The sequence below is a fragment of the Xyrauchen texanus genome, chromosome 23, assembly GCF_025860055.1.
Source record: "Xyrauchen texanus isolate HMW12.3.18 chromosome 23, RBS_HiC_50CHRs, whole genome shotgun sequence".
Taxonomy (NCBI): Eukaryota; Metazoa; Chordata; class Actinopteri; order Cypriniformes; family Catostomidae; genus Xyrauchen; species Xyrauchen texanus.
Window position 1 is genome coordinate 16,896,214 of NC_068298.1, and position 22,389 is coordinate 16,918,602.

Genomic DNA, 22,389 nt, shown 5'->3' on the forward strand with positions numbered 1-22,389 from the left:
TTAAATAGAAACAACAATATTTAAAAAGCAAATCTATGTTACATCTATGTGCATCTAGTTACCTTAAAATAAATAGTTAAGTTCAATCTATATGAACAACAAGTTAAGTGAAGTTAATTGCACAAGATTTAAAGACACCATTACTCAGTTTAATTGAGGGAACGAGTTTACTCAATCAATTGAGTAACGTTTTCAGGGTTTTCAGTCCAGACCATAACTAAACCATTTCTTCTTAAGGGTAACTCTTTCCTGTAACTTCTCAGGTCTCTCAGACAGCCAAACTATGTAGTGGTGCTGGGGCAGCAATAGATTACTGATCGCATAAGGCTCTGAAGAGTTTCACTAACTGCACTGTAGTTAACACTCATCCAGAGCAGACTATTGGAGTGTTTGCGTATGTCTGCTGGGACTGCAGTCTGAGCCTCAACTGAGCACAGAGCCTCTCTTCAGAGACAAAGTTGCTCTCTAAGCTGTTCCTTACTCCTCAAGCCTCTCCAAGTTTTTCTGCCTGAGAAGAGAGATCACTTTGAGGATTACACCATGCTGGATCAGTCTCTACTAGACATTGCATATTTAGTCAAGCACTGAAGACCCAACGTTCCCCTACGACACCAGCCCAGAAATATCCACAGAGCTTTTGAGATAGAAAACTAATTATAATTGCGAGCAAAAGATGCAGTGACAGCAAGTATATTTTTACTCATCAGGCAAACAAGGCACAAAGGGCTTGTTTGCGAGATGGCACAGCCATTTCTAAACATCATTAAGGTATTAAATTCACCCTAGGCGGTGAGTAAACAACTTCAGATGGCTTTCATACCAAGTCCAGTTCTCCACCAGCCCGGACGTTATTGGGTTATGGTGAAACTTCGGCAATGAGTTAAATGACTCCGACGAGAGAGCGAGGTGGTTAGTTTTCGAGAAGAGTATGCTGGGAAAAATCAGGATGGGGAAAAAACAGAATGAAACTAAGGCCAGATGCCTAGAGCACTTAAGATCGAGTGCTGCACTAACAAGGTTGGGATGAGAATTGGACATGCAGTTTCAACTGAAAAACCCTGTGATTACTTGCTGTCATAGTGAAGATAGTATGACTGGTGCTTAAAGTGGCTCATTAAGGTATAGCAACAGGCCTGGTAACAAACAAACCATAGGCTGGCCTAATGTCTATAGTCACAAAATAGATGAGTGATCGTGTAATGCTTGACTAATAAAGACATACTTAATCAGAAATCTTAAACTTACAGAGAACATACTTTCTATGAAGTCTAAATGGTGCACTCTGTATTTTTTTTTCCCCATTAAAAAAAAGTTAATACAAAATTAATTATTTGTAATTTTGAAACATGTATAAAATCATGACCACTCACACGAGATGAGGACTCTAGTCATATCAGTATTTTTATTAAAGCTGTTTATTCTACATAGGGGAGGGGCGCTCTCATAATTGAATACTACTTGCTTAATCTCAGTAACTGTCTTGTTATTGGAAAGTTTTACTCTTGGATTAAATTAATCATGGCTGATTGTGAATTTCTACAATGGCATGACTGAACACTACTGATTTTGAATGATGCTGCATCCACACCAATAGGTGTCACTGTAAATCCTAGATGACAAGCAAAAAGTTACTGAGTGCACCTTTAAATACATTTAGGGATGTGCACACTGAACTCGTTATTAGGTCCATCTGCATTGTTTCTCAATTGTTTTTCTAAGTAAACATGCAGAAGGCTGTATTTGACCATTGTGCCACCTCTTGCTGTTTTTTCAGCATCTTGCACAGAAGCAGTGTGTTTTTTAGATGCCATGTCAAGTTAAGAAATTAAACTTCATAAAACGTGTCTTGAGACACCTGCGTTCTGTTCTATTAGTTGCAGAGCCTCCTCTTTTCTAGCACAAGAACACGTTCAGTCTGAACTAGGGTTGTGCCGATGGACGATATCATCGTCCATCGTGATGGCTGACCAACATCACGATGTCGAGCCACCATCGTGGTGCCACGCCCCCTTTTGCGAGTCTTGCTAGTGTGACTCACTAATCCTAGTCTCTTCTATAGTTAACCTAAAAATTTGCAGGGATTGCTCTGTAAATTAAATTGAGAATATAACTAATGCATATATGCTATTTTAAATACTGTAGTATATGCCAGAGACGTGACGTGTTAGTCTGTGAAAATACCGTGTCAGGCAGGCTACACAAATATTGATCTTGACATTGTTAGCTTCTTGTCTTTTTTTTACATGTCTTACACTGTACATTTAGATTAAAATATTTATGTTGTAGGCTACAAGAAAATAGCCTTTATTAATCAATTATTAGTAGTTGTAGTGTCTCAGAAAATCTTGCTCATTGTCACATAGCTCTTGTATACACTGAAGCGGCAGTTTAAGATCAACCCAGACCAGCGAACGTCAAATAACTTTTGTCTGGTTAATACTTTTAAAGAAAAATTTCCTTGGCCATAAATCCATAATGTCAAATCAAATGAAAGAAACAAGTTGAATATGAATAACACACATTTATTAAAACATAGAAGAACAACAAATAAAGAACAAGAAAACGGGAACAACACTCAGACCGAAACTCGGCATTAACATTTCACTTATAATTAGCAGCACAATTAACTTCAGCACAGGCTCCAAAATAAATTATGTTATGGAAATATTGTAAAGTGGTCATATGAACTCACAAATGAACGTTTAAAAAATAATATGCAAAATCGAATAGCTCCGCAACGGATGGCGAAAAATGCGTAAAGAAGTCTAATATCTTTCACCATAGACCATGTTTAAATTTCGTTGTTTCTGGCCAGAAATACCAACATATTCACTTTATCTGGTTTTAATAAGCTGCGGATTGGAGTAACTACACTACCCACTGTGCTGAAGACACGCTCTGATGGAGTACTGGTAGCACATATGCACAGATATTTCCGTGCTAATCTTGCCATGAACGGAAACCTTTTGTCGTTCGTTTTCACCAAGTCAGCGGGTCCTCTTCCCCATCAATGGCCATTTCCTGCAGGTACATGGTCATTTCTGCCTCGACCTAATTGCTCATCAGTGAGCGTGGCTGTGGCTGCTCTCTTCGCAAGAAGGCTGCCCAAAGACGACTTTTTTTTTCTTATGCGCAATATATTAAAAAGTCCGGATGATTACTAATTAGTTGGGCTAGTAAAATAACGAAATTATAGTTTTTCAGTAGAAAAAAAAAATCAATGTAAAGAGATATATTAAAATAAAGTGCTTAAAAGTGCACAACTCTTCTTAAGTGGAAGAAATATTTTTCCCCCTTACGTGCAACCTATTGGAAAGCGCGGATGAGTCAGTTGGGATAGTAAAATAACGAAATTATAGTTTTTAAGTGGAAAATAGTATTTATGTAAAGAGATATATTAAAATAAAAAGAGCACAACTCTTCTTAAGTGAAAGCTAAAAAAAAAAAATGCTTCACATGTCGTGCAACCTACTGATAAAGCGCCGACGATGGGTTGGGTTAGTAAAATAACGAAATTATAATTTTTCATATAATTTTTTTTAAATTATATGAAATTATATAAACACCCCTGTTTCGTTATCTTAACAGGTACTCAATAATTCGTTGTTTTTGCAATTCCATTTGGTGTCACAAGTGACAAATAAACTACACATTTCTCCTCTAAAAGTGTCATGATGTGAGGATTCACATTTTCCTTGTTCTTATAACATATAAAAGGTCATTGTACTATCAAAACATAATGTAACTTTTAGAACTCAAAACTTCCACCTCACTGCAAAAAAAAAACAAATGTCACACAGTGGTAAGCATTTGCATTAGACCACCTCCACAACAATACATCAATGCCTACTATACTATTATTTCTTCAATAGCCCATCTAATAGAAGAGAGCAGCAAGAAGACAGCAGGTCAGTCAAAAGCAGTGAGCATTTACTGTCAAGTCTTAAAGGGTTAGTTCCGCGTTGGTCACTTCTCACCAGAGCTTACGCTACGCCTACGTCATATGCCGGAACTGGACTCTCTTGTGAATGTCTAGGTTACGAATGTAACCTCCGTTCCCCGATGGAGGGAATGAGACGTTGTGTCGGAGAAGCGACACTAGGGGTCTCTCTTGAGCCACCGAATATACCTCTGATCTATGAAAAAAGGCCAATGAGAAGTTGGCAGTCAGTATTTGCATACACCGCCCCCGGACATACGGGTATAAAGGCGAGGCAAATACTAGAGTTCATTCAGGATTTTTCTGAGGAGCCGGAAATGGTCCGGCCACTACAGCGGCTCGGCTCAGCGACGTGGCCGGGAAGGACACAACGTCTCGTTCCCTCCATCGGGGAACGGAGGTTACATTCGTAACCTAGACATTCCCCTTCTGTCGCTCTCTCCACGTTTTGTTGGAGAAGCGACACTAGGGGTCCAATTTAAATCACGCCATGCGCTGAGCCGTGTATGTGGTCTGACACAGGAGCGGGCAGGTGTTTTTTTTTTTACGTGCCAGATGACCAGCTGTATCAGACTACACGTACCCTTCCCCAATGCCCCACCAAAGTCGTCGGAATCCTTTTGGTTACCCTGACAGGGGAACAAGACGACGCTTGCCAACCTGGGAACGGGCCAAGCCTGGCTGGGCCTCTTTTCTCTCTATGTTTCTCGCATAGAGCAATAGACAGCCGGGGCCCTTACACGCACTGAGGGATGGGGGGTCTTACCCAATTTCCTATTCTTTCAGGGGGAACAGACCCTGCGGAGACCACCCCTACCCAGCTGGGGAGGTAAGGTGGTGAATACATCACACGTGATTTTAGGCGACACGTGGAAGTGGCGCGGTGGTAGATCCAGCCTCAGCGAGGGGGGAGTTGCTACACATGGCGACCGGAGGGCAGCCGAAACTTACCCATGGAAAATGCGGGTCCGCTCGTAAGGGGACCGTATCGTGGAAAATACACACAGGGGGAGTCCGCGTAGGAGTCCTCACCCTGTGGAGCACCTATTCCAGTACAGGGTAGATTTGAGTACCCGCAGTGGATTGGGTCAGCAAGTTCCTCCGCCGAACTGCGGACCCATGAGGGCTAGGGAGGAATCGACCAGGGATTCGAGCTGAGTGGAATCTCCTGGGAAAAAAGACGCACAGTTTTACCTCAAGCGAGGGAAAGGGTGTATATGCAAGCGATTCACCCGGTCAGCCCATCAGCGTGTTACCAAGTTCTACTGGCTCGGACCTGAGAAAACACGGGATGAAATCGACTCAACCCTGAGATTGTAGTATCTCGTAAAGGTGTTGGGTGTCGCCCAACCCGCTGCTCTACAAATGTCTGCCAGGGAGGTACCCCTGGCCAGTGCCCACGAGGACGCAACACTCCTTGTCGAGTGAGCTCGGACCCGCAAAGGGGGGGGCACGGCCTGAGTGTGATAAGCCAGTGAAATGGCATCTACTACCCAGTGGGAAAGCCTCTGTTTGGAGAGCAGCAACATACACCTTCAAGGTGGACGGGGACAGCCTCCCCTCCAACCTTTCCTGCAGGAATAGGAGCACTGACCTAAATGCGCACCTCTGTGGGTCTTCAGCCCGGGAAGAACACCAATTTGCGAACAAGCGCCACTTCAGGGCGTAGAGCTGCCTGGTGGAAGGGGCTCTGGCTTGGTTGATCGTGTCTACGACAGTGGGTGGTAGGCCAGCTAGATCTTCGGCGTCCCGTCCAGGGACCAGACGTGGAGTTTCCAGAGGTCTGGATGCGGAAAGAAGGTCCTTCCTCAGGGGAATTCGCCAGGGAGGGGCTGTAGCGAGGAGTACAAGGTCCGAGAACCAGGTCCGGGTGGGCCAGTATGGAGCCACTAGTGTGACTTGCTCCTCGTCCTCCCTGACCTTGCACAGCACCTGTGCAAGAAGGCTCACTGGGGAAATGCGTGCTTGCGCAACCCGTGGGCCAGCTGTGTGCCAGCTGTCTGCCCGAGGGGAGCCTCTGTTCGGCCATACCAGAGCGGGCAGTGGGAGGTCTCTCGGGAGGCAAGCAGGTCTACCTGGGCCTTGCCGAATCGTTCCCAAATCAGCTGAACCGACTGGGGGTGAAGCCTCCACTCTCCACTGGGCAAGCATTGTCGTGACAGCGCGTCCGCTACCACATTGAGTTTGCCGGGGATGTGAGTGGCACGCAGCGACCTGAGTCGCTGCTGGCTCTAAAGGGGGAGACGACGGGCGAGTCGTGACATGTGGCGGGAGCGTACGCCGCCTTGGCGATTTATGTACGCTACCGCAGTGGTGCTGTCTGACCTGCATAGGACATGTTTGTCTCGAATTAACGGGAGGAACTGTCGCAGGGCAAAGAAAACTGTCAACAACTCTAGGCAATATATATGCCAGCGCAGCGGGGCCCCTCTCCAAAGGCCCGCAGCTGCATGCCCATTGCAAACGGCGCCCCAACTCGATCTGGATGCGTCGGTAGTGACCAGAACGCGTCGGGACACCTGCTGCAGGGGCACTCCTGCCCGTAGAAAGCAGAGGTCTGTCCAGGGTTTGAGTGTTTGGCGGCATGCAGGGGTGATTATCACACGGTGCGTGCCGTGGCGCCATGTTCGTCTCGGGACTCGAGTCTGAAGCCAGTGCTGAAGCGGTCTCATATGCATCAACCCCAGCGGCGTGACTGCGGCGGAGGATGGTATATGCCCCAGGAGCCTCTAGAAGAGTTTTAGAGGGACCGTTGTGCCTGGCTTGAACTTTGCGAGGCATTTCAGCACCGACTGTGCACGCTCGTTGGTGAGACGTGCGGACATTGAGACTGAGTCTAACTCTATGCCGAGAAAGGAGATGCTCTGAACCGGAGTGAGCTTGCTCTTTTCTCGGTTGACCTGAAGCCCCAAGCGGCTGAGGTGTTTGAGCACCTGGTCTCTGTGAACGCATAGTAACTCTCGGGAGTGGGCCAGTATGAGCCAGTCGTCGAGGTAGTTGAGTACGCGGATGCCGGCTTCTCGGAGCGGGGCAAGGGCTGCCTCTGCGACTTTCGTGAAGACGCGAGGGGACAGAGACATGCCGAAGGGGAGGACTTTGTACTGAAACGCCTGGCCGTAGGAAGGGTCGGTGTCGCGGCAGAATTGAGACGTGGAAGTACGTGTCCTTCAGGTCTACCGCTGCGAACCAATCTAGGTGCCAGACGCTTGTTAAGATAGACTTTAACGTGAGCATTTTGAACGGGAGTTTGAGCAGTGCTCGTTTAAAACTCGCAGGTCCAAGATTGGTCGTAAGCCGCCGCCTTTCTTGGGTACAACGAAGTAAGGGCTGTAGAAACCCTTCTTCATTTCGGAAGGAGGGACAGGCTCGATCGCGTCTTTGAGTAGAAGAGTAGCGATCTCCGCGCGCAGGGATTGGGCATGTTCGCCGTGCACTGCGGTAAAGCGGACGCCCGCGAAGGGGGGTGGGGGCCTGGCAAACTGAATTACGTAACCGAGTCGGATGGTCCGGGCCAGCCAGCGTGACAGGTTGGGAAGTGAAAGCCACGCATCCAATCTCTGTGCTAGGGGCACCAAGGGGACGAGTATTTTTGACGTACCCGGCGGAGCTTCGCAGCGGGGCGGAGCAGGTAAAGTGCTGTCGGGAGGCAAGGGTGCGTCCCGAGGCTTTGGTGCTGAGAAAAGACTCGAAGCACTTACCTTGCTCCGCGCACCCGGCAGGGGGCGGGTTAGTGACTGAGGAGGAGGTCTTATGGTGGCGTCCTCTGGACTCGTCAGAACCGGCCGGCCGGGGGTCAGTCGTGGGGCTAAAGGCGGACCTGTGGCCGCATCCAGCGTGCCGGGACTGTTGAGATCTGGGGGCCCAGAGGCAAAGGAAATAGCTCTTTTATTGAGAATTTGGGTACCGCTGCCCCGGTTAAGGGGAGCGGCAAATGAAATGTATTCAAAACAAAATTCTCCTCCCGGCCCTCCACCGGGTGACGGAGCGTTCTTACCATCTCCGGAGCTAACGTCTTGGGCTCTGGGTCGTCCGTCTCAGGAGCGCCTGGGAGCCTTCCGGGTCCTCGAGGGGGTCCGTGAGACGGGGGGCGTCGACTTCCTGCGGGACGCTCGACGCGTGGGCTGAGAGCTGGGCCCAGGTTGAGGCGGAGCAGCTTGTTTCTTCGCAGGGGGACACCCTCGGCGAGCAGACGGGGCATGGCCCGAGGCGGCAGACTTGCGGTGGGGCAGGATCTGGGAGATCGCCTCCGTCTGTTTCCTCACCGCTGAGACCTGAGGGCGAGGTCGGTCAGTCGCTGAGCACAGTTCCTGCAGCACATCGGGATCAGGGCTACCCACGTGCAATTCTTTGAGCGCCTTGGCCTGGTGGACTTGCAGGAGGGCCATGGCGTGCTCAGGGCGGAAGCGGCCTGTCCAGCGGCACTGTAGGCCTTCGCTGTCAGCGAGGATGTTGTCCTACAGGCCTTGGAGGGGAGTAAAGGGCGACCCCACCAGGTGGTAGGGTTTCCGGGGCATAGGTGAAGCGCAACAGCCCTATCCACCGGGGGAATCGCCGTGTATCCGTGGACCGCTCCGCCGTCGAGGGTAGCGAGAGCGGATGAGCGAGTGGCTTTGCGAGAGGTGAAAGGTGCTCTCCACAGCGACGTCAGCTCATCATGCACTTCCGGGAAGAACGGGACTGGGGGGGGCGTGGCTGTGGGCGTTGCCCAGACCCCAGGAACCAGTCATCCAACCGCGATGGCTGTGGGGAGGATGGAGGGTTCCAATCCAAGCCCACGCTGGCGGCGGCCCGTGAAAGCATGTCGGACATCTGAGCATAAGCCTCAGCCTGGGGGTGCTGGCCCGAAGGCGGCAGCCCAGGGGAGTCATCCGCGTCAGATGCCGCGCTCTCCAATGCAGCGGCGAGCTCATCCGTTTCGAGCTCTAGAGGATAGGCAGGCTGGCTGTGAGGCGAGCCGCTGTTGCCTAGAGCCCGGACGGGAGTTAACGAGCGTGCTGGGGAACGGGTGGTCCGCGGGTCTCTGGTACCCGACGGAGCCGCTGCCGCCCCCAAATCGCCTCCAGCGCCACTCGCACTGTCCTCAATCCCGTGGGAAGAAGGAGCAATGCAAGGTGCGGCTGGAGTGGCTTGTTCTCGGTTGAAAACAAGTCGCGACCGCAACGTTGTCATGGTCATGCTCTCACAGTGAGAACATGAACCATCCACAAATGCAGCCTCGGTGTGATCGCTACCCAGACACACGAGACAACGCCTGTGGCCGTCTGAAACAGAGAGCACTCTACCGCATCCAGGAACTACACATCGGCGGAACGGCATCTTTATAAAGACGCGTCCTGAAAAGGACGTTCACGCTCGCTGTGTTTGCTCTTTTAGAGGAAATTACTCTTTTAAATAAAATCACTCTTTTAAGAAACTCTTTCGAGTTTTTATCTGCGCTGTCGGCGCCCAGGGCAACAATGCACAGCCGTGCACAGGATAGGAGAAAGCCGCTGTTATGCGCCGTCAAATCCAACAGCATGCAGATCGTCAGAGGACTACACGGGTGTGTGTAACTCGTAGCAGGCAGCATACAAGACCATCGGCTCCGAAGAAAATTTCTGTATGAACTCTAGTATTTGCCTCGCCTTAATACCCTTATGTCCGGGGGCGGGGTATGCAAATACTGACTGCCAACTTCTCATTGGCCTTTTTTCATAGATCAGAGGTATATTCGGTGGCTCAAGAGAGACCCCTAGTGTCGCTTCTCCGACACAACGTGGAGAGAGCGACAGAAGGGGAACAGCCGTTACCGGAAGCAAGTGATTATTGTTTATAAAGTTATAAATATGGATATTTTCCTTCCAAAAACGCATCACTTCACTTCAGAAGGCCTTTATTAACCCCCTGGAACCGTATGGATTACTTTTTTGATGGATGGATGGATGGATGGATGGATGGATGGATGGATGGATGGATGTGTTTTTTTGGACTTCAAAATCTAAGGTACCATTCACTCACCATATAAAGCTTGGAAGAGCCAGGATATTTTCTAATATAACTCATTGTGTTTGGCTGAAAGAAGAAAGTCATATACACCTTGTATGTCTTGAGGGTGAGTCAATTATGGGATTTTCCTTTTTGGGTGAACTAACCCTTTAAAGGAGAAGCAGCAGCAAAACAGAGCGTTTCTGACAGAGGGCCAGAATGAGGGTGAAAAATTATCATGTTTTAAAAATATATGACGTTTTTGTGCAAAAAAACTTTACTAATGTTATAAGTGAACTTCAAGGAACATTTAATAATAAAAAAGGCATATCATGACCTCTTTAATCTTTATTATTAGAGTTATATGTTCTTTAGAGTTTAAACATAAATTCTAATTGGTATAATAAGCGCTATACAAATAAAGTTAAGAATTATCTTATTTTATGAGTCATTTTTATGTAGCAGAGACACCCACTCAGAATGCATTCTTGCTTTCTACGCCTCACACACATCAATTCCCAGACCAAGTCTTTCAAGGGTGGATCTAAGGCAGAGAAAATGGATAAATTAAGCATGACACTCTTTTTATATTACTTTCTTTGAAATGGGGATTACCTGTTAATATGTTTCAGAATAGAAAAAGCTGGTGTCATTTACATGCTGTGTACCTTTCCTAAGTGGCTAAAAGCAGCTCAGAGCGGCACTGCAGATCTCTCTCTCTCTGTCCCACAAACAAGAATCAGTGCTGTCTGTCAATTTGAATGACATGTGAGACCAAAACACCTCACTGACTCAGATTTCCACTCAGGGTCTGGATTCTATATTTAGCTCTACATTTTTTTCTTATTTCCTCCATCATTCAATTAATCAACAGTTCACATCAACAGCTGGCATTGTGTATAGAGATCTAACTAACATGGTGTAGATTAATGTCCTCACTTAACTTCATATAATAGATCATTTCTGAGATGTTTAAATGTCAATCAATAAAAACATTAATTTCACAACACATACTGTTCGTTTCAATAGAACAGTTTAAATATAAGGATCAAGAGTAGCATTCTGTACCACATTACGCATTTAACTTACATACCTAGTGCTCCAGCGAACAGCTTCTAAATCATGTAATGATATTAAACTGTAATCTGATGTTATTATAGCTTCTTTGTAACCTGTGCAAGCTGGGGAGGACATGTCCCCACAACTTTTGAGCAAATAATTGTATATTTTATGAGCTTAATGTTGCTTTGCCAAAGCGCCAAAAGCCATAAAATGATGCAGTTATGGATAGAATGATGGAAATATTCTAATCGCTTTACATCCCATGTATGGATAAGCTGACCACAGATTGGATGGATGCAAGGATGGCCTGAATCATAAAGTGTGGAAGGATTTTTCCAAATAACTTTCCTCATGTCTCTCTTTCACCACCCAAAGGCTGATTACATTAAAGATTTTGGAAGCTTTTAACCGAGCCAGTGACATGAATCAAAAGAGACACACTGTGACTAAATTCGATATGAGACCGATGACGGTCCTGAAAACTGGTGCACAGCTCACATCACTAAGTGCCCTGAAAAAGTCCCTCTGACAGAGCCTCTTAACTTTTATGATTGTTTTGCCAAGTTGTCTTCAAAGAACCACATCTTTGGTGCTGCACGGTGTGTGTGAGAAAGCTAGGCAAGTGCGGGGAGGGGCAATAGGGGCTGATGGGAGTAGAGTGAGCGAAAGGGATGGAGGATGTTGGAGTGGAGAGCACAGCCCTTTGATCTGTGTCAGCCACGAAAAGTACAAAAGAATCAGAAAGGAATGGGGAGAGGAGCACAGAAGATTGCAAACAAGGCCTGCTCACTATTCCCAGCAGGACTGTGCAGTGGAAAAACAAGATGAGACAAGAGCACATTTTAGAAATTTTGTGGGTTGTTTGAGGATTTCTCTCAGGCCTAATGCTGAAGCAATTAGCATTGAACCACCTCTGTGAACACACAGGGCAAAATCCACCACTCTGACATGGTTAGTGTAATGCAATTAGTAGTGGCAACCCACTCCTTCCAAATTACACAATTAATTTAATTGACAATTTAGGGAGATACATTTATCAATCAAGGTGTCTGCCACTTTTCATTTACTTTGGGTGCAAGCTGCAAACTGTATACATTTTTAAATTCCATATATCTGATTTGTATGGCACACTGTACGATTTTAGCCACAGTTTTGCAACACAATTTGCATATTGTCAAAAACATATTGAACTATTCCAAATTTTTGGGCCACAGTAGTGGGACTACTCTTACAACAACCATGTAATGGAGAACCTATACAAGCACACTAATTTATGGTGTCATAAATTAGTAAAAGTAATACTAAACTACTCTTCTGATGCAAGATTCACCAATCAGAGAAGTCAATGTGCACGTTTACACACACAATCTTACATCGATTATCAGGACCGTCCCTAGTATTTTGGGGGCCCTAAACAGATTTTCAAAATGGGGTCCCCATACCTACAAGTACACCTATCCAAACACACCCAACATCAATCTAAGCAATTTTAAATTGTGCAAATAAACAAGTCTATTTATTCAAAAGCATAAAGCTTAAAAGTGCAAAACTATCAACTGTAGTTTATCAGCACAGCTATAACTATGTCAGAAGTACAAAAAAGAACATACATTTTTAACAAACAAACACACATCACATGTACAAATGAATACATATATTTAATGAAATTCTGTGCAAATGAATAATAACTAATTCAATTACCAATTTAATGTGTGGTAGACTACAGTAGTTTCTCCAAATAGTGCCATATGCTATTTTTTCCATGGTGTATAATAAAACAGTATATAATCTAATGAAATCAGTGTGTGTAGTATAAGTATTGTGACAGAACAACATCGCTGGCAATGGGAAGAAACATACCTGATGTTTCACGTAATGGTACCACGTCAATGCTGTCTTTAAATGCCGGGCGCAACTTTAGAGAGTGATCTCAAGGAGTGAACAGCCATTAACAAGAAGAAGGGAGTGATCTCTTCAGGTCTCATTAAAAGGTAACCGAGTTGCCACCAAAACCCTTGCTTTCCGGCCTGTGGGATGCCAAGGCGCTGGAAAAAGCCGCCAACCACGCGTTTCAGACCGAGAAATGCGTGCGTATGCCCACCCTCTTCTTTACACTAACCAACCTTCAGTCAGTATTTTTAATCATTTCGACAAGTTGAATCTGACTATTGGCATGAATATTGCTGGGATGTGTGCCCATTGCTATTTACATTGTTGCAAATAATTACTATACTGAACCCTTTGGTAGGGGGGCTCTAGTGGAAGCGGGCCTTATGCAGTCGCTTAATAGGCATGGCCGACACAGTCGATTATGCTTAATAAGCTGTCAACATGTAATGCCATAAATAGTTTAAGCAAAAAAAAAAAAAAAACATTTGTACACCTACATTTTTGCCCATTACAGGAAAAATCCCACACTGCATATACAACTTAATGTTGATCCAATACAGTGCTATGCTTGTCATTATGCTGTTGAGGGAACTTACCTTGAAACAAGGCAGCGTTTTGAATGATAAGTACTTTGAGATGAACACTGGTGGCCTGGAGGCTGGACTCCATATTCTGTTTGGCAACAAGCAAGTAGCGCTCCTCCATTTTCCGAGAGCAGCAAGTCAGGCCTTTTGGCTGGCACACCTGCAGATCTGAGCCTAAAGAATGGAAGAGAATAAGAGAACATGAGAAAGACCCAGAATTTGCTGTCAACACAATTAAAAAGTAAACAGACTGCAGCACTTTGTAAATGTGTTCTGAAAGAGTGTTTGAAGAATGTCACACTGCCTGCAGCAAATAGTTTGCTTTAACAGAGCACATTGTTGAAGCCAGCGCCACACTAGCAAACTCCAAACAACTCGATTTTGGCCAAAGGTATCAAACATGCAGACTTTTTTGATGAGATCTCGCTCTCTTCAGTCCAAGTTATGACACACTTGCCGATACAAAATGGTGGGGTGTTGACAAAAATACCAACTCTCTCTTTCTGATAGCCTGTCATGTAGAGCTTGCCGAAATAAAAACTTGAGTATCACATAAGCATAAACAATTGTAATGGAGTGATTTAGGATGTTTTCAGTCTTGTAGCTTACTTGATTTGTTCCGAAACAGGGGCTAAAATAGTTACAATGTTGTATTTTATTTATTTAGAAGATTTAGCCCTTACATCAACATTCCAGTTCAAATGATATAGCTGTAAAAAAAAAAAAATTTAACTGGTTCAAATATTTGAGTATTGTTTATGTCACAGTCATGCAAGATGTCACCGCATGGTACAGAATACCTGCAACAAAATAAATACCTGGTGGTTAATTGAAATGTGTTATTTAATCTCTGAGCACGGTATTTCATCTTCTTTCCTTATGCCAAACTGATTAGAACAGAACAAATACTCATTAGAGAAGAACAAGATAATCAGGGAAGGTATAAAAAACATCTTCCCTCAAGAGACTGCTACTATGCAAAATAGGACCATTTAGAGCCTGAAACAGTGAAACCCCCATGTGAGTTGGAATAAAAAGACAGATCTGAACAGGTAAACATAAATACATTGACAGCAATGTCTTGTTTAGTGGGATCAACTCAATGAAGGGGTGATGGGTGCTTTGTTGACATACGTTATAATGGAATTGAGATTTGAAGGTTATCTATAAAAGAGGCATAATTGGATTTGTCAGTTCTTTTGAAGGAGAGAAAAGTCTATTGAGGAATATGTTCTCTGTTGGAAGGTGCTTTAGTTCTTGGCTTATATATGAATGAAAATCTAAAAATGTTAATGTCCTGTGGGAGTGGAAAGAGCGTGATACAATCTGATCTCTGTTGAATCAAACATCAATGATACAGAAAATTGAAATGACCAATGCCTAAGGCTGTCTGATTAAGTCCCCTCTGTTAAATCAGATTTATTCTGTGAGTTGGACATGACCTAAATCATAAAGAAATGTAATTTGTATTGATTCACCTTTTATAAATAAGCATTAAACATCAAACCACTTTAGATTTTAAATGCAACAACTGCAAAATATTTTCCTACTAAAATGAAAAAAATAGTCACACCTCCTCTGTTAGAACTTGGAATCAAATGACCAACATCTAATAACTTGTAAATATCACATGTAAAAGGACATTTGAGGCAAACTCTGTATGAATGCACTGTGGAATTCCTTTGCTTTTGGACATTCAGGTCAAACATTTTCTCTCTGCATGAGAATCAGGACTAGGAATAATCTGCTTTGATTTCACTGAAAATCAGAGGAATTATTGCAAATGTTTTCCCTGGGGCAACTGTTCCACTTTTTGAAATGTGGCCAATTATCTTCTGATTACACACGCAAGGAGAGATCTTCCATTTCACAAGGCAGCAATTCCTACTGCATCTTCATTTCCATTATTATTTTGAAAGAACATTCTATGTACGACTTTGTTTTCACGCACTTTGCCTCTATGTCATCTCATGCATCTCAGAGCAGCACTGTTAAACTGTAGCCAAATGAAGTGTGCGTCTGTCAGCTACCTGAGGGGATGGAGGTGGCAATATTGATTGATAGTGCTGTAAACAAACTTCAAGTCCCGATGCTCCAGTTTACACAGACACAGAAGATGATGATGGGTAGGAAAAAAGAAGGGCATAACACAATCTGAGCAGAGATGAAAGTGTCACTGCTCTGTTTAAAAGAGGCTTTTTGCAGCACTTTGGAGTATTGTCATAACTACTGTGAGATATCAGACTAAAAGTTATGTGATTAAAACAAAACAGGGTAAATATTCATAGCCTAATAATCTCAGATAGCATGGTTCCTCATGGAAAAGACCTAAGGAACATGTTGATGGTTCCCAATAGTGACCAGCAACAGATGGGACTGGGAATGGGAGAGTAGTTCAATGAATATGACTTGAAAGATAGATGTCATTCATTACATAAAGAGGACAACTGTCACAGTTTGTCACCTTTCTGTTCATAAGGACTCGTATTTTGAAATGGTTATTGTATTCTGATGTTAGTTTGCCCCATACTACATTTCCCATGTTGCACTGCCCTCATCACAGCCATCTGTTCCTCATCTTCCTCACCCGTTCCCTGTTCCCTCATCAATCATCTGTTTGTATATATATATACCCTCTAGTTTCACTCACTTACTGTTAGTTCTTATGTTTCCTTGTATGTTCCTATGATCATTGTTTGTGTTCTCTTTTTCGTCATCTCCATTAAAAAGCCTGCGTGTAGATCCATCATCTCTCATCTCTGCTAATCATTACAACAAGCTGAGCACAGAATAACTGAAGAATTAGAATCCCTGTCAATCATAAAATTCTCTAAACCCTTCATCCCTTACATGTTCAGTTATTAAATATTTGGACTAATTTAATAATATCTTCAGCTACTATATAGACTGATCAAACTGTGAATTCAGTGACAGTTGGTCAAAACTAAGCCAAAGTCAAAAGTGTTTTTGAATGTATTGGAACATGTGAGCTCCAGTTTCCAGGTGAAATGTCCACAGAGGGGTGCCAGAAGCGAGTTGTAAAGCAAGTAGTTTTTAGTTGTAAATTGTGTAATATAGTGAAGAGGAATGCACGTTTTATAAAAAAATAAATAATAATAATTTAAAAATATATATTATTTACTACCCCCTTGTGGCAGGGCGGAGGGCGGGGCCGGGTCTTGATCCTACACACCCGGTCCCGTATTAGGCTAATTATGCCTCCGTGAGGTTTAAAGGCTGACTGCAGGGCCGTGCGGGAGAGAGAGATCGTTAGCAGACATGTCCGTCATGTGTGCTTGTGTTGTCTTTTAAGTTTTCCATTAAACTATGATTTATATCGTCAAGCCGGTTCTCGCCTACTCCTTTCCCATCCTTTAACTGTTTTACACCCCTAAACCTTAACCCCAAACCTAACTGCCAGTAGAGTAAATATGTCATCTTTGAGGGAAAATACAACCTCTGAATCATGCTAGTCATTGATTTTGTGATTGTGATAACTTCCTGGTTTTAATGTGGGACAAGAACCCGCACCTCATCCGCACAGTCGTGCCACAGTAAATGGGTAAACATATTTAAACTGATGCAAAAAATGTCTGATGGGAGATGCCGTATGTCAGTAACTCGGCTGTTGGGGTCGATGTAAGGGTACTGGAACATTCAGTAACAACCTTTTAACTTCCCATATGATCGTGTTGACCAAGTGTGTAGTACTAACAAGTTTTACCATGTTTAAAAGGATAGTTATTATAATTTACTCACCACTAAATCTCACTTCCCCATTCTTCTTTTGTTTTTTTGTTTTTTTGTTTTGTGAAAAAGTAAAAGTAAAAACGTTTAGTAAAAAAAAGAAAAAAGGCTGGAATATTGCTCTGTTTCTCACTCATACCTTTAATATTGCTTCAGAAGATATTAATTTAACCACTGGAGTCTTATGGGTTACCTTTATGCTACCTTTATGTGATTTTTGGTGATTCAAAGTTCCTGCTACCATTCACATGCATTTTATGAAATATTTTTTCTACAAATCTTAGTTTTTGTTCTGCAGAAGAAAGAATGTCATACACATCTGAATTATCTATTGCACATTAAATTGGGACTCACCTGCCAGCTCATCATCAAAGATAAGAATCCAAATCCAAAAAGGAACCATAAAAATGTACTCTACAAATTTGCTGATGTGACTGTGGCACATCTTAAAAATGCTGAAGATTTAAGTGCTTCCAATTTTTAAATCCCATTCAAAAATGGGAAGACATAATGTCAAAGAAATCGAGGAAGGGAAAATGGGAAGGGAAAATGGGTAAATAAACCAATTTACAACATATACCATCAAAAACCAACAAAGGCAAGTAAAACCTATCACCTATATGCTGCATCACAATATGGATATGAAATGAGAAACACTGGGCAAACCTGCTATATCATACAGGCGGCACCTTTTATATGCACACTGACAGGCTTAATATACAAAATTAATATTTGCAAAGGACTAGTGACAGATAAGATCAAACTAATTTCAGATTCCAGGGCAAAATTATTAAGCTGTCAATAGCATAGCACATAGAGGTGCGGCAGTGGTCTAGTTGGAGGGGAGCAGGTATGAAAGGAGAAAGGACTTTAGTACTTATCTTCAGAAAAACAGACAATTTATTCGGCACGTCTGCTGTTTGCCAATGATAAATGTACTTTATTAGAGAAGTTGTGAGCTGTCAGGGAAAAGTGAAGGACTCTACAGGAGGGAGATCGCTCCCCACAGAGAAACATAAATAAATATTACACCACAGTCTCTAACTAAAGACCGCTCATAAATACGGCTGATTAGATTGTTTGTTTTCTGAAAATAGGACAGAAAACTTTTTTATTTAAAAAGAAAAAAATCAGTCTTCCAAGAGCTGAAATATGAATAGAGCATGTGACTTTCATAAACCAGATCTGTTCTTCATGTCCTAGAGGCTCTTTATCTATGGCCTTTTAAACCATTGTTGCTCAACCTTTTTTGTCTTGTAGGTATCCCCACAGCCTCATCTGTGAGGCTAAAATACATCTTCATTGACACCAAACCGGAAATGTGTTCCTTTTATACTTATATTCTAATGGATTACTCTAAAAAGGAACTGATTGTGTTCAATAGTTACAGTAATTCTGTCATCATTTACTCTGCCTCATGTTCATGTAAAAAACATGTATGACTTTCATCTGTGAAACACAAAAAGAGACAATAGGCTAAATTTAATTCTTTGTCACATTCCCGTTTATTGCATGGAAAATAGATGCAATAAAAAGTGAATGTTGACTGAGACGTATATGCTTGCCCATCCACTAGACCTATATATTCTTGAAATTCCTGAGTCCCCTTACTCTCCTGCAGCCTTGCCCAATGGCCTAAGGCAAGTGAGTTTCCCTGTCGGTGCCCAGACAAAAAACACAGCTCCAACAGAGACTCAAGGAGGGCTGTGTACACATAAGTCGTGCGCTCCTCCCTAATAAGCCTGAAGACACGGAGCACAGCCAGACGCATGCATAAGCACGATCTTAAGAACCATTTATAAAGCTATCAGCATGCAAGTTTAATGAGGGCTGTGGGGAAAACATGCATTGTTAATATATAGAAAATGTTAAAAGTATATTATTAGAGGCATAAATTGTAGAGGAACGACAAAGGACTTATGACATTTCTTTCTAGACTCACTTCAAAGACATCAATATTTTTTGTGTGCAATTAAAACAATGAATGTCAGAGGACTGATGAAAGTACAGTATATGAATTATTTGATTATGAATTGGGTTCCTCTGCCGGGGAGGTGGGAGTTAATGGTCTAAAACAAACCCGTCTGTCCTCTTACAGTTCCATTTAGTAGACTCAGACTTCCACAGCATGGAGCACATAAGTGTAAAATTTAGTTTGTGGAAGATAAAGTAAATAGCAGTACAATGAAAGTCTTTGGCTTGCACAAATCTTTTTTTGTTCTTCTTTTAAAATGCGGTGTTCCTCTGTGCATTGTTACAATGAGCTCTGGAACAGCCAAGATATATTTTTAACGGAAAGTCTCAGTCATTAGTAGAAACTTTCATGGCTTGTGGGCATGTGATCCCTCACCTTCAATTTTAAATGGACTGCCAGTGACATTGACCTAAGCCATTATCTCATAATTACAGAGACTGTGTGGGCATTTATCAAAATATGTGCGTACTTCACTACCTGAGGCAGTGTCTACTGCTCCTTGACACTATTGTATAAGGTCTCTTAAAGGAATATTCCGGGTTATTCTGGGTTCAATACAAGTTAAGCGCAATCAAAAGAATTTTGACTTTTAAAGAGACTTCCTTTTCTTTAAAAAAATTAAATAAAATCTGGGTTACAGTGAGGCACTTACAATAGAAGTGAATGGGGCCAATTCTTGGAGAGTTCAAAAGCAGAAATGTGAACCTATTTATTTTTATAAAAGCACATTAATTCTTCTGTTAAAACTTGTGTTTTATTTGAGCTGTTAACTTGTTTAAATTGTAATTTTACAGTCATTTTAGGGTTTAGGGTTTGTTGATATTACGCTGCACGAGTCTGTTTTTTTGTAGCTTGCTAGCCTGCTTAGCATTGATTATTCCTCTACACTCATCATTTTATCCTTTGCCATTTTACAGCGCACTTCCTTTTTATCTGCTTTTCTACTGTATCAACTGCTTTTATACAACAGCACACACCGTTTTTTAATTTTTTCTGCTTGTCTACATCTCACATTTCGACTGCATGAATTCATTTTATTCTCTGTGTTTTACACAGGTTATTGCATCAATCGCAAACATCTGCTGATCAAGAACTAACACAACAACAGCAAACTATTGTGTGAGGGATTCACATCGATCTCAAACCCTCGCCGCTCAAGAACAACCATAACAACAACAACAAACAATTGCGGTAAGTCATGGCATAAGCTAATGTTATTGCTTCCTGCATTGCATGCCACATGTTTACTATAGCTTCTTCCAGGTCTCGGGGGCATTCTCCCTCAGCAAATGACACAACTCTCCCGTTTCTGTTTGGGTTTCCAAACGATTCTCTCCACTAAGTGATGCACCCACTGAGAATCATGTTGAAAGAGCCCTGATTATAGGAGATTCTATTGTAAGGAACGTGGAAATAGAGACTCCAGACACTATTGTTAAATGCATTTTGGAGACTTGGGCATCTGACATCAGATCAAAGTTAGTGCTGGCTAATGCTAAACTTAGTTTTTCTAAAATTTTAATTCATGTCTGCACTGATATCCGGCTTTGCCAGTTGGAGATCACTAGAGATAATGTTAAAGAGGTGTGTGAACTTGCAAAAACGATGTCAGACTCTGTAGTATGCTCTGGCCCCCTCTCTGTTCATCGTGGTGACAAGGTTTATTGTAGATTATTTTCACTGAATGGCTGGATGTTTGAGTGGTGTCCGGAGAATAGCATAGGATATATAGACAATTGGAAGAGTTTTTGGAGTAGACCTGCCCTGCTAAATAGAGACCAGGGTCTGCTAAAATATAATTTGACTCTCGATGGATGTAGTTACATCGTCTTCTACAGCAAAGAACTTAGGTGTTATATTTGATACCAATCTGTCCTTTGAAAATCTAATTTCCAATGTTTGTAGAACAGCATTCTTCCAACAATGCTCTCTGTTGCTGATCCTCAAAAACGAATTAATGTGTTCATGACCTTAAGACTAGATTACTGTAATGTATTACTGGGAGGATGTCCAGGAAGTTCAATAACTAAACTTAAATTGGTTCAAAATGCAGCTGCCAGAGTGCTGAGGTAGATCATTTTCATATTTGGCTCCTAAACTGTGGAATAGTCTCCCTATCACTATTCGGGACGCAGACACACTCACTCAGTTTAGGTCTAGACTAAAGACTAATTTATTTAGCCAGGCATACTCCTAATTTAGCCATCAACTCACAATTAGGGTGCTTTAGTTAGGTCTGCCATAACCAGAAACATTTATTATGATCTATAACTAATGGCATCTACACTAATATTGTTCTATTTGTTTCCGTGTCTCAACCTCGGGATTCATATCCCAAGGTTACCAAAGCTGGCCAGATCCTCCACTCTTCAAATGGAATACATAGACTATCAATTAATTGCCGAAAAAAAGCCTTCATCAGCCAACTAACAAATGACAATGCATCTATGTGAACTTCTGCAGTTAATCTAGGATGAACTTCAATGACATTAGTCATTAATCTTAAAGTTAATAAAAAATATTTTTTTAAACACTGTCCCTTAACACTTACTTAGCTTATTTATTTTAATCCATGACTTGCACTGAACACAAATAACTAATACTGGCATTACATTCATGCTGTTTAACCAGAGGGGAACTGGCCCCCACAGTGAGCCTGGTTTCTCACAAGGTTACTTTTCTCAAATAACCAACATCTTATGGAGTTTTGTGTTCCTTGCCACAGTCACCTGCAGCTTGCTCACTGGGGTTCTAAATACAATAATTATTTAATTATTTCAGTATTTATTTTTATACATAATTTACAATCATATTTAATCACTATAAAATTATGACTCTAAGACTTTATAGATAAAACAGTTTCATTTTCTGTTAATGCATGATTTTCTGTAAAGCTGATTTGAAACAATGTGTGTTGTGAAAAGTAAAAAGTACAAATAAAAATCACTTACTTGGCTTAATATTTCCATATTACGCTGGGATAGGAGAAAGTATTTTTAAACTGATAAAATTACAAAATTCAACTTTTAATTGGTTGTTATTTTCAAAAACACAGCTTTAAAGAACTGAACACACCTGATACCCTTTCCTCTGTTAAAATCAAACAAACATCAAGCTAATATGAGGAAGCATGCTCAGTTGGGTAGTTTATTTATATTTTCCATAAGGACATGCTCCATAATTGGAATAACAATACTCTTTACTGAGAGAATGATGGGGTGAGCAAG

At 42.5% G+C, this 22,389-nt stretch overlaps 1 protein-coding gene across 1 annotated transcript in view; it reads right to left on the reverse strand.

The window, feature by feature from the left end:
* The window catches only part of LOC127617232 (glypican-3-like), a 193,456-nt gene that overhangs the window by 148,475 nt on the left and 22,592 nt on the right, over positions 1-22,389 (reverse strand). The window contains exon 2 of the mRNA XM_052089171.1: positions 13,453-13,614. Within this exon, the coding sequence (XP_051945131.1) occupies positions 13,453-13,614 (162 nt within the window). The remainder of the gene's footprint in view (positions 1-13,452; positions 13,615-22,389) is intronic.